This window comes from Bufo bufo, chromosome 4 (genome assembly GCF_905171765.1).
Source record: "Bufo bufo chromosome 4, aBufBuf1.1, whole genome shotgun sequence".
In the NCBI taxonomy this organism is placed as follows: domain Eukaryota; kingdom Metazoa; phylum Chordata; class Amphibia; order Anura; family Bufonidae; genus Bufo; species Bufo bufo.
In genome coordinates, this window is record NC_053392.1 from 611114312 (window position 1) to 611127506 (window position 13195).

The window sequence follows — 13195 nt, forward strand, 5'->3', positions numbered from 1 at the left end:
GATTTCCTAAAAAAATAAAATTGCCATCTATAGCAAGAAGGGCTTGGATAAAGGGATCCTGAATGAAAAAGAATACACATATATGACAAACACTCAACAGAGAATCCCTATTTTTTTTATTGCCTCCCCAAAGTCCACAAAAATCTGACCAACCCCCCCGGGTAGGCTCATCATTTCGGGAATTGGATCTATTTCATCAAATCTTTCCCAATATGTGGACAGAATCCTACAACCTTTTGTAATTCGTACACCATCTTATATCAAAGACGCTACAGACAGTATCACATCATTAGAAAAAATCCATTGGGAAGATAACTGGATCATGGGAACGATGGATGGATGTTCACTTTATACGATAATCGACCACAAACAGGGGATTGATTCACTTAAAAGTAGATTGTTATGTGATGGGAACATACATATGGACCAAATAGTATATATTCTACACCTTCTGGTATAAATTCTATCACACAACTTTTTTTTTTACTATAGTTCTAATTTTTATTTTCAGATCAGAGGGACCGCCATGGGCACCAGGTTCGCCCCCCAGTTATGCAAACTTATTCATGGCACATTGGGAGGAAGAGATCATACTCCTAAAACTGGGGGTAAGCCTGGTGCTCTGGCGAAGGTATATTGATGATATCATTTTCATTTAGAAACAATCTGAACAATCTTATACAAGAAATTAACACCAATGATAGGAACCTGCAATTTACTACCAATATCAGTAGGGAAACGGTTAATTTCCTGGACATAACAGTCACAAGACAGGGTGACAGTCTAACTTGTAACACTTACCAGAAACCAACCACTAGAAATAGCTATTTACTCTTTTCAAGTTGCCACCTACCTAACAAATATACCGACTAGACAATTTAGGAATTGTACACACAATGATCAGTTCGAGATAGAGGCACAAAAACTAAGTGATCAATTACAAAATAAACGATACCCATTAGAAGTAATCGATACATTACTTCAAAAAGTTAGATTCACGGAAAGGGCATCTTTCTTTGTCAAACAAAATACTAATACAGATGCTGACGAGACCCTACAGATTATTCTGGTGTTTTCAGAAAGGTAGAAAAAATTCTAAGAAAATATTGGTTCCACCTCCTGGAAGACAAAATCATAGGTTCACAATCAAGACACCAGGAATTACATAGACTAAAGCGCCAAATTTGGGCCTACAAATTGCACCTTCAGTTAAGGCAAATGATTGGCTGCATTTAAAAGGATTCTTCCGATGCGGCACTTGCAACAATTGCAAAATAACGAAATTTCCCGAAAAGAACTACCAATGTGCAATCTACCAAAAACTCATTCAATTTAGAAATAAAGGATCATTTGACATGCAATTCAACAGATGTCATATATATATATGTTGAAATGCCCATGTCATAGACAGTATATTGGTCGCACTAAAAGGGTTTTCAAAAAAAGGATCTCCGAACATATTAATAAAATCAAGAAAGGCTTCGATCAACACTCTCTGTCTAAAGATTACAAAGAATTTCACAATCAAGATCCTACATCACTCATTTTCATAGCCATCGAAAAAGTAAAGAGACCCTGGGGGGGGGGAGGGGAACCATATAGCGAATAGCGGCAATGTCTAGACTCGAATCCAGAAGCATTTATGAATTCGAGACCCTCATTCCGAAGGGCTTAAATGCAGAATTGGAGATCTTCGGGTTTCTATAGCTCCTGGGGTGGTGGTCCCCCCCCCCCTCCGATGCGACATAGAGTGTCTGGCTGTCTATCAGCACCTCTATGTCTCCTCTGGGGTGGGCAGTTCCGTCGCCGGAACTGCCTGCCGGATCCGGCAAAGCGTATGCCAACTTATGGCATTTGTAAGATTGATCAGGATCCTGATCAGTCAGAAAAATGCATTGAAATGCCGGATCCGTCTTTCCGGTGTCATCACCTTTTTTTCTGGTATTTTGAATGCCGGATCCGGCACTAATACATTCCTATGGAAAAAATGACGGATCCGGCATTCTGGCAAGTCTTCAGTTTTTTGGGCCGGAGATGAAACGGTAGCATGCTGCGGTATTATCTCCATCCTGATCAGTCAAAAAGACTGAACTGAAGACATCCTGATGCATCCTGAACGGATTGCACTCCATTCAGAATGCATGGGGATATACCTGATCAGTTCTTTTCCGGTATAGAAGAGCCGCTAGGATGGAACTCAGTGCCGGAAAAGAAAAACGCCAGCATGAAAGTAGCCTAAGGACCTTCAATAATCACAAATCTGGTCCAAACCCCTTTTTCTACCCAATCAGAACCAGTGGGGATATATAAGGATAGGACTACAGGGTTGAACACTGATAGCCAATGAAGAAGAAACTTGTTGTTAGTGTTAGGCCTCATGCACACGACCGTGCCAATGGAAGCCGCCCGTGTGCCTTCCGCAATTTGCAGAACGGAACGGGCGGCCCATTGTAGAAATGCCTATTCTTGTCCGCAAAATAGACAAGAATAGGACATGTTCTATTTTTTTGGGCGGGGCCAAGGAACGGAGCAACGGATGCGGACAGCACACGGAGTGCTGTCCGCATCTTTTGCGGTCCTATTGAAGTGAATGGGTCCGCATCAGAGCCGCCGGACCCAAACAACGGTCGTGTGCATGAGGCCTTACCCTGATGAAAATTGAACACAACCATCGGATATGGACTAAATACCAGCGCGCTGGAAAACCTTTGAAACCCGGCCTCTAATCCAATCATGTGGGACGCCACGTGACACGCTGGGCATCACATGACACGCCAGGAAACCTGTACCGGAAGAGTCAAGTCTCTGGCTATACCGCGGTCTGCACCTGTTCGAGCGGGGAAATACATACCTGTGCTAGGACACAGCCAGCGTACAGTCTAGGGTCACATCTTTATCTATTTGTTTTTATTGAGTTATTTTTATTGTGTTATATTTTGCAATATTACATTTTATATCTTAAATCATATAGTGATTTTGTACATTTTAATTGCATAGGTATATAGTGATCTTGTCATTTGAATAAATCAGTCTTTTATACTATTCCGGACATTAGAGCGCCTGTTCCATCTTTCCTTTTAATTTAGGGTTGATCATGCTGATTAAAAGCAGATACCTGGATGGCAAAAATCTGTTGTGCTATTCAGAAGAAAAGAGAGTAGAATTTCATATTCAAATTAGGGCTTCGTTGCACCAAGGGGTGGAGAGGGGGCGTGGCAATGCAGGAAAAAGGAGGAGCTAAGGTGCACTGAACAGCTAGGACTCGCCCCTTGGTGCACTGAACAGCTAGGACTCGCCCCTTGGTGCACTGAACAGCCAGGACTTGCCCCTTGGTGCACTGAACAGCCAGGACTCGCCCCTTGGTGCACTGAACAGCCAGGACTCGCCCCTTGGTGCACTGAACAGCCAGGACTCGCCCCTTGGTGCACTGAACAGCCAGGACTCGCCCCTTGGTGCACTGAACAGCTAGGACTCGCCCCTTGGTGCACTGAACAGCCAGGACTCGCCCCTTGGTGCACTGAACAGCTAGGACTCGCCCCTTGGTGCACTGAACAGCCAGGACTCGCCCCTTGGTGCACTGAACAGCCAGGACTCGCCCCTTGGTGCAGTGAACAGCTAGGACTCGCCCCTTGGTGCACTGAACAGCTAGGACTCGCCCCTTGGTGCACTGAACAGCCAGGACTCGCCCCTTGGTGCAGTGAACAGCTAGGACTCGCCCCTTGGTGCACTGAACAGCTAGGACTCGCCCCTTGGTGCACTGAACAGCTAGGACTCGCCCCTTGGTGCACTGAACAGCTAGGACTCGCCCCTTGGTGCACTGAACAGCCAGGACTCGCCCCTTGGTGCACTGAACAGCTAGGACTCGCCCCTTGGTGCACTGAACAGCCAGGACTCGCCCCTTGGTGCACTGAAGCCCTAATCTGCATATGGAATGATACTCTGTTTTCTCAACACAACGGATTTCCGCCTGCCGGGCATCGTCTTGACCCTATTCTTTAAAGGGGGTGTTCCGAGGCTTAAATATTGATGACCTATCCTCAGGAGTGGTAATCAATATCAGATTGTGGGGACTGGGTTTGACCGCCCCACCAATCAGCTCTTTGAAGAGTCCGCGGCAGCCTCTTCATAATTTACCACTACAGCGCCGTCCAGTCTATAGTGGCCATGCTGGGTATAGGACTTGAATGGAACTGATGGACGAGACATCATAGGCCCGAAGTCACAGCATCCTAGGGACTTATGATGCAGGTTTAATGGATCCAAGATCAAGAGCTACCTGCGCAATAATCCTGGGATCCCAGAGGTGAGTTACCTGCAGCCCTGTGCAAAACCACTTACCACATTAGGGTATCTCCATGAGCTGCACTAAGTCATACTCAGCTCTGCTACATCCGTATAATAAAACAAACAGGCTCTGCTCTCCTTCAAGTAGCTTTATTTCATAGGAAGACCTCGGGGGCCGTCCTCCCCCCACATTCAGTGGTCGATGTTTTTCCATTTCGACCCTAAAGACAGAAGTTCCAGCAAATGACTGCACAGAACCGACTTCCCGACGACTCTGGGCGTTAAAAACACAAGCTGTTATAAATGATACTTAAAATGTGGGCCCCGGGCCCCAACAGATAATTAAATGGCAGTGGTGAAGAGTACCCTGGGGTCTGCGCAGTCATAGGATAGTTTAGAGTTACAGGGGACACAGGAAATAAAAAAAAAATAAGTCAAAAATCAAATATTTCATGAATTTCATTGAAGACCCCAGGAGTGGGCTGGCAATGGACATCTCGTTGGTTAGAGCTTCCCGTTGGCGAATGCGGCTTCTTGGAACTGAGGCACAAAACTTCTGAAATGGGCCCTGAAAGGAAACAAATGGAGGGTTACCCATCAGAGAAGACCGGAAGAGATGATCTATGGCCTGGAGGGCGCTCTGGGCTGGGTCCATCACGGCCGGAGCAGTGAAGGAACCAAGGGGTGAAGAGTAATCTGCTCTACTGACCTCTTCAGAACAGGGTACACCTGCATGTCCCTCCACTGTCAAGCTATAGGACGAAATCCATTGCTAAGCCCACCCCCGCTTAGAGAAACTGTACCAATAAAATGCTCCACACCAGCACAGTGGGGTTGTCACACCAGGACAGTAAGAAAGTCACAGCAGAACAGTAGGAATGTCACACCAGGACAGTAGGGATATCACACCGGGACAGTAGGGATGTCACACCAGGACAGTAGGGATATAACACCAGCGCATTGGGGTTGTCACACCAAGACCGTAGGGTTGTCACACCAGGGCAGTAGGGTTGTCACACCAGGACAGTAGGGATGTCACACCAGGACAGTAGGGATATCACAGCAGGACAGTAGGGATGTCACACCAGGACAGTAAGAATGTCACACCAGGACAGTAGGGATATCACACCAGGACAGTAAGAATGTCACACCAGGACAGTAGGGATATCACATCAGGAGTGTAGGGATATCACACCAGGACAGTAGGGATATCACAGCAGGACAGTAGGGATATCACACCAGGACAGTAGGGATATCACACCAGGACAGTAAGAATGTCACAACAGGACAGTAAGAATGTCATAACAGGACAGTAGGGATATCAGACCAGGACAGTAGGGATATCAGACCAGGACAGTAAGAATGTCACACCAGAAAAATAGGGATATCACACCAGGACAGTAGGGATATCACACCAGGACAGTAGGGATATCACAACAGGACAGTAAGAATGTCACAACAGGACAGTAAGAATGTCATAACAGGACAGTAGGGATATCAGACCAGGACAGTAGGGATATCACACCAGGACAGTAAGAATGTCACAACAGGACAGTAAGAATGTCATAACAGGACAGTAGGGATATCAGACCAGGACAGTAGGGATATCACACCAGGACAGTAAGAATGTCACACCAGAAAAATAGGGATATCACACCAGGACAGTAGGGATATCACACCAGGACAGTAGGGATATCACAACAGGACAGTAGGGATGTCACACCAGGACAGTAAGAATGTCACAACAGGACAGTAAGAATGTCATAACAGGACAGTAAGAATGTCATAACAGGACAGTAGGGATATCACACCAGGACTGTAGGGATATCACACCAGGACAGTAGGGTTGTCACATTCATACATCTCCTCACCTACAGATCAGCAGTTCACTCCAATGCAGTCAACAGAGTAGTTAGACAAAAATTCGAGCTTAGACACCCTCCACTAACTAGTTGTTTATTGCCCCTTGGAGGAACCCATGCTGCATTTAACATGGCAGAAGGTCCATCTGTGAATATCTGCGACTATAGATGACCACCTTGGACTCCGTCAAGGCTACTGGTTGGTTTATCTCCCACAGGATCAAAAGATCGGACATGCTGCATTCCAACAACTCATCCATCTGCCTTCTGATGTGAGAGGACAGTGAGGACACCTCCATGGACTTTAGTTGGCTACATTTAGGGGTTGGATGCTCCATGAAGGTCTATGGCACACACCTTTGACCCTTCAGTAGATTAACTGGTTATCACAAGGTTAGAGGGGTTTTCTTACCTCCATTGGTGGCATATGGTTAGGACATGTCACCGATGTCAGAGGTGGAACCCGCACCTTTCTCTAGAAAATAGACGAGCATGCCACTTAGCTATTTTCAGGGCTTCCATAGAAATAAATGGATTGCTGCCGTGCATGTGCTGTGTACTCTCCTTTAATTTGGACACTCCGCTCTAGAGATAGGTGCGGATCCCAGTGGTGGCACATCCTAGCTATACGCCACCAGTGTTGGAGATGAGAAAACCCCTTTAGGTTGGGACTAACATTGAAGGATGAGTCGGTCGTGAAGGAGCCCTCAGGTCTCCACATGACGGAAACAGGTGAATACCGTAACCACAGCCCAGGTCGAAGCCATAATCCCACACTGAGCGGCTTGTGAGAGGCGAGAAGAAAACACCCCAACAACGTAAGGACGTCTTCCACCTGCTCATCAGGGTAACAGAGTTCAGTGTCACATTAATGAGAAGAATTACAGATTTGTGAGACAAGAGCATTTCCACCTTGTAATAACCGGATTAGGAGCAGTAAACGCTTCTAATCCCCGGTGCACCTGAAATAAGGAGTCGTCTCACCCGAGCGCCGCTCACGTTAATGACGATGACTCCAACACCCTAAAAACTGTCCAAACCGGCACCCTGTCATCGAGCAAATGATGTCACCGCCAAAGAAACCACAAACTACCATATATTATAAATATATGAAGAGCAACAACAACATAAAGAAAAACAATAAAAAGTGTGAGAAGAAATTAAAAGTATCCTAGAGGGTTCAGAAATATATTCTTGTACATAGGAGGCAGTATTATAGTAGTTATATTCTTGTACATAGGAGCAGTATTATAGTAGTTATATTCTTGTACATAGGAGCAGTATTATAGTAGTTATATTCTTGTACATAGGAGGCAGTATTATAGTAGTTATATTCTTGTACATAGGAGCAGTATTATAGTAGTTATATTCTAGTACATAGGAGGCAGTATTATAGTAGTTATATTCTTGTACATAGGAGGCAGTATTATAGTAGTTATATTCTTGTACATAGGAGCAGTATTATAGTAGTTATATTCTTGTACATAGGAGCAGTATTATAGTAGTTATATTCTTGTACATAGGAGCAGTATTATAGTAGTTATATTCTTGTACATAGGAGGCAGTATTATAGTAGTTATATTCTTGTACATAGTAGGCAGTATTATAGTAGTTATATTCTTGTACATAGGAGCAGTATTATAGTAGTTATATTCTTGTACATAGGAGGCAGTATTATAGTAGTTATATTCTTGTACATAGGAGCAGTATTATAGTAGTTATATTCTTGTACATAGGAGGCAGTATTATAGTAGTTATATTCTTGTACATAGGAGCAGTATTATAGTAGTTATATTCTTGCAGATAGGAGCAGTATTATAGTAGTTATATTCTTGTACATAGGAGGCAGTATTATAGTAGTTATATTCTTGTACATAGGGGCAGTATTATAGTAGTTATATTCTTGTACAGAGGAGCAGTATTATAGCAGTTATATACTTGTACATAGGAGCAGTATTATAGTAGTTATATTCTTGTACATAGGAGCAGTATTATAGTAGTTATATTCTTGTACATAGGAGCAGTATTATAGTAGTTATATTCTTGTACATATGAGCAGTATTATAGTAGTTATATTCTTGTACATAGGAGCAGTATTATAGTAGTTATATTCTTGTACATAGGAGCAGTATTATAGTAGTTATATTCTTGCAGATAGGAGCAGTATTATAGTAGTTATATTCTTGTACATAGGAGGCAGTATTATAGTAGTTATATTCTTGTACATAGGGGCAGTATTATAGTAGTTATATTCTTGTACATAGGAGGCAGTATTATAGTATTTATATTCTTGTACATAGGAGGCAGTATTATAGTAGTTATATTCTTGTACATAGGAGCAGTATTATAGTATAGTCTTGTACATAGGAGGCAGTATTATAGTAGTTATATTCTTGTACATAGGAGGCAGTATTATAGTAGTTATATTCTTGTACATAGGAGCAGTATTATAGTAGTTATATTCCTGTACATAGGAGCAGTATTATAGTAGTTATATTCTTGTACATAGGAGCAGTATTATAGTAGTTATATTCTTGTACATAGGGGCAGTATTATAGTAGTTATATTCTTGTACATAGGAGCAGTATTATAGTAGTTATATTCTTGTACATAGGAGCAGTATTATAGTAGTTATATTCTTGTACATAGGAGGCAGTATTATAGTAGTTATATTCTTGTACATAGGAGCAGTATTATAGTAGTTATATTCTTGTACATAGGAGGCAGTATTATAGTAGTTATATTCTTGTACACATGGAACAGTATTATAGTAGTTATATTCTTGTACATAGGGGCAGTATTATAGTAGTTATATTCTTGTACATAGGAGGCAGTATTATAGTATTTATATTCTTGTACATAGGAGGCAGTATTATAGTAGTTATATTCTTGTACATAGGAGCAGTATTATAGTATAGTCTTGTACATAGGAGGCAGTATTATAGTAGTTATATTCTTGTACATAGGAGGCAGTATTATAGTAGTTATATTCTTGTACATGGGAGGCAGTATTATAGTAGTTATATTCTTGTACATAGGAGGCAGTATTATAGTAGTTATATTCTTGTACACAGGAGCAGTATTATAGTAGTTATATTCTTGTACATAGGAGCAGTATTAGGCTACTTTCACACGAGCGTTCGGAGCGGATCCGTCTGATGTTTCATCAGACGGATCCGCTCCGATAATGCAGACGTTTGCATCCGTTCAGAACGGATCCGTCTGCATTATTACTTAGAAAATTTTCTAAGTGTGAAAGTAGCCTGAGCGGATCCGTTCAGACTTTACATTGAAAGTCAATGGGGAACGGATCCGCTTGAAGATTGAGCCATATGGTGTCATCTTCAAGCGGATCCGTCCCCATTGACTTCCATTATAAGTCTGGACGGATCCGCTCGCCTCCGCACGGCCAGGCGGACACCCGAACGCTGCAAGCAGCGTTCAGGTGTCCGCTCACTGAGCGGAGCGGAGGCTGAGCGCTGGCAGGCGGATGCATTCTCAGTGGATCCGCCTCCACTGAGAATGCATTAGGGCCAGATGGATGCGTTCGGGGCCGCTCGTGAGCCCCTTCAAACGGAGCGCACGAGCGGACACCCGAACGCTTGTGTGAAAGTAGCCTTATAGTAGTTATATTCTTGTACACATGGAACAGTATTATAGTAGTTATATTCTTGTACATATGAGCAGTATTATAGTAGTTATATTCTTGTACATAGGAGGCAGTATTATAGTAGTTATATTCTTGTACATAGGAGCAGTATTATAGTAGTTATATTTTTGTACATAGGAGCAGTATTATAGTAGTTATATTCTTGTACATAGGAGCAGTATTATAGTAGTTATATTCCTGTATATAGGAGCAGTATTATAGTAGTTATATTCTTGTACATAGGAGCAGTATTATAGTAGTTATATTCCTGTACATAGGAGCAGTATTATAGTAGTTATATTCTTGTACATAGGAGCAGTATTATAGTAGTTATATTCTTGTACATAGGAGCAGTATTATAGTAGTTATATTCTTGAATGATATTTTGTGATACTATATTCCACTTGTTTGGTTTTTAGTTTACTTAGAAGACACATATCTACTGCAATGTGCATGGAAAATGTGATGTAGCATACAATGACTGCACCAGCAGAATAGTGAGTGCAGCTCTGGAGTATAATACAGGATGTAACTCAGGATCAGTACAGGATAAGTAATGTAATGTATGTACACAGTGACTGCACCAGCAGAATAGTGAGTGCAGCTCTGGAGTATAATACAGGATGTAACTCAGGATCAGTACAGAATAAGTAATGTATGTACACAGTGACTGCACCAGCAGAAGAGTGAGTGCAGCTCTGGAGTATAATACAGGATGTAACTCAGGATCAGTACAGGATAAGTAATGTAATGTATGTACAGAGTGACTGCACCAGCAGAATAGTGAGTGCAGCTCTGGAGTATAATACAGGATGTAACTCAGGATCAGTACAGGATAAGTAATGTAATGTATGTACACAGTGACTGCACCAGCAGAATAGTGAGTGCAGCTCTGGAGTATAATACAGGATGTAACTCAGGATCAGTACAGAATAAGTAATGTATGTACACAGTGACTCCACCAGCAGAAGAGTGAGTGCAGCTCTGGAGTATAATACAGGATGTAACTCAGGATCGGTACAGGATAAGTAATGTAATGTATGTACACAGTGACTGCACCAGCAGAATAGTGAGTGCAGCTCTGGAGTATAATACAGGATGTAACTCGGGATCAGTACAGGATAAGTAATGTATGTACACAGTGACTGCACCAGCAGAATAGTGAGTGCAGCTCTGGAGTATAATACAGGATGTAACTCAGGATCAGTACAGGATAAGTAATGTATGTACACAGTGACTCCACCAGCAGAAGAGTGAGTGCAGCTCTGGAGTATAATACAGGATGTAACTCAGGATCGGTACAGGATAAGTAATGTAATGTATGTACACAGTGACTGCACCAGCAGAATAGTGAGTGCAGCTCTGGAGTATAATACAGGATGTAACTCAGGATCAGTACATGATAAGTAATGTAATGTATGTACACAGTGACTGCACCAGCAGAATAGTGAGTGCAGCTCTGGAGTATAATACAGGATGTAACTCAGGATCAGTATAGGATAAGTAATGTATGTACACAGTGACTGCACCAGCAGAATAGTGAGTGCAGCTCTGAAGTATAATACAGGATGTAATTCAGGATCAGTACAGGATAAGTAATGTAATGTATGTACACAGTGACTGCACCAGCAGAATAGTGAGTGCAGCTCTGGAGTATAATACAGGATGTAACTCAGGATCAGTACAGGATAAGTAATGTAATGTATGTACACAGTGACTGCACCAGCAGAATAGGGAGTGCAGCTCTGGGGTACAATACAGTATGGAACTCAGGATCAGTACAGGATAAGTAATGTATGTGCACAGTGACTGCACCAGCAGAATAGTGAGTGCAGCTCTGGAGTATAATACAGGATGTAACTCAGGATCAGTACAGGATAAGTAATGTAATGTATGTACACAGTGACTGCACCAGCAGAATAGTGAGTGCAGCTCTGGAGTATAATACAGGATGGAACTCAGGATCAGTAATGTAATGTATGTACACAGTGACATGTCTGTATGAAGTTCCGAAAAGGGGAATAGGTTACATCTAAAGGGGTAGACTTCAGCCTTGCTTGGTCTCTATAGTGAACAGACAAATGTCCAATAAATGTAGTTTTGGCTTTTATATAATATGCACTTCTGCTGAAGGGTCTGTGATTTGAAGAATAATAAGCACTATAGACTGCGTTCCCCGATCACTGTCACCTACCTTTTTCTCGCGTCTCTCCTGCACACAGACCACCATCCCCATCATCCAGCTTACCTTATTGGTCAGTAACTGGCAGATCAGAGGCACGTAGTCGATCAGGCAGCCGCCGCTTGGAAAGGCTGGGATGTGAAGAGCAGAGGAACCCCCGAGAGCGCTGCAATGAGAGAAAACACGTATCTACATGATATTACAGAAGCTATCAGAATAACGGAAAGCCTCTAATAAGGGTGCATTCACATGTCCGCAAGTGTTTTGCGGTCCGCAAATTGCGTATCCGCAAAACACGGACACCGGCGGACCGCACATGCCTGGCACTTTAAATAGAAATGCCTTTTCTTGTCAGTGTCTGCGGACAAGAATAGGTCATGTTCTATTTTTTTGCGGAACGGAAGTGCTGTCCGCATCTTTTCCGGCCCCATTGAAAATGAATGGGACGTGTGAATGGACCCTAATCCGCATCCTATGAGGAATACACTCTACAGCCGCGCAACACAGCGAAGGTGGAACCGGTGCGGCTCAACCCGCTGAGCTAGCAAATACGAAGGCGCAGCCGCAATCTGCGAGCCCGAAGGCAGGCGCGAAAATCCGATATATGTGGATGATTTAGCATTGCATCACTTCAATGCTGACTGCGAGGATCTCTGCACCGACTGCACTTGGTTATTCAGCACAATGAGGATTAGTCAGTGTGTACAAACATGGCTGACTCACGGCTGGCGGTGTGTGACATGCTTCCTGATGACGGTCTCTTGACACCTGCACGCGCAGGGTCTGTGAAAAAGACGGGTGGCACTGAGAGGTAGCTGAAGTCCGTGGCGCGCCCCCGACAGTGAACAGGCCGGTGGGCCCATGCGGTAAGACCCTTCCTGACCTGCAGATCCCACCACGTGAACACCTGCACATTCCTATTAAAATCTAGGGTCGCCCGTGCTCTCCGCCCCGGCTTATGGAGAGGGTTCTATGGGCAACCCTTTGTATGTCCCATGAACAACCCCTCAAAATGACCTAGCTGGCACAGTGGGTCAGACCTGTCCCTGCCGAGTATAAGGCAGGCCTCTGCTTATCTGTACATATGTTTAGAGTGCGGAATGCAGACTGGCCGCTGACTCAGAAGGGTGCGGAGCGACATATGGATGAGGTCAGAATTCCTGTCAAATTACAGGTTATATGAAATAAAATATCATCTCCCTCGGTGAGGAGCCCCGG

The 13195-nt window shown here is 43.4% G+C and overlaps 1 protein-coding gene across 1 annotated transcript in view; it reads right to left on the reverse strand.

Moving 5' to 3' along the window:
• Positions 1-4418: 4418 nt before the first annotated feature.
• Positions 4419-13195, reverse strand: part of BABAM2 (BRISC and BRCA1 A complex member 2) — a 203603-nt gene continuing 194826 nt past the window's right edge. The window contains exons 8-10 of the mRNA XM_040430235.1: positions 11990-12143; positions 6887-6981; positions 4419-4852 (exon numbers count right to left, since the gene is read on the reverse strand). Coding sequence (XP_040286169.1) covers positions 4789-4852; positions 6887-6981; positions 11990-12143 — 313 coding nt within the window. The 3' untranslated portion in view covers positions 4419-4788. The remainder of the gene's footprint in view (positions 4853-6886; positions 6982-11989; positions 12144-13195) is intronic.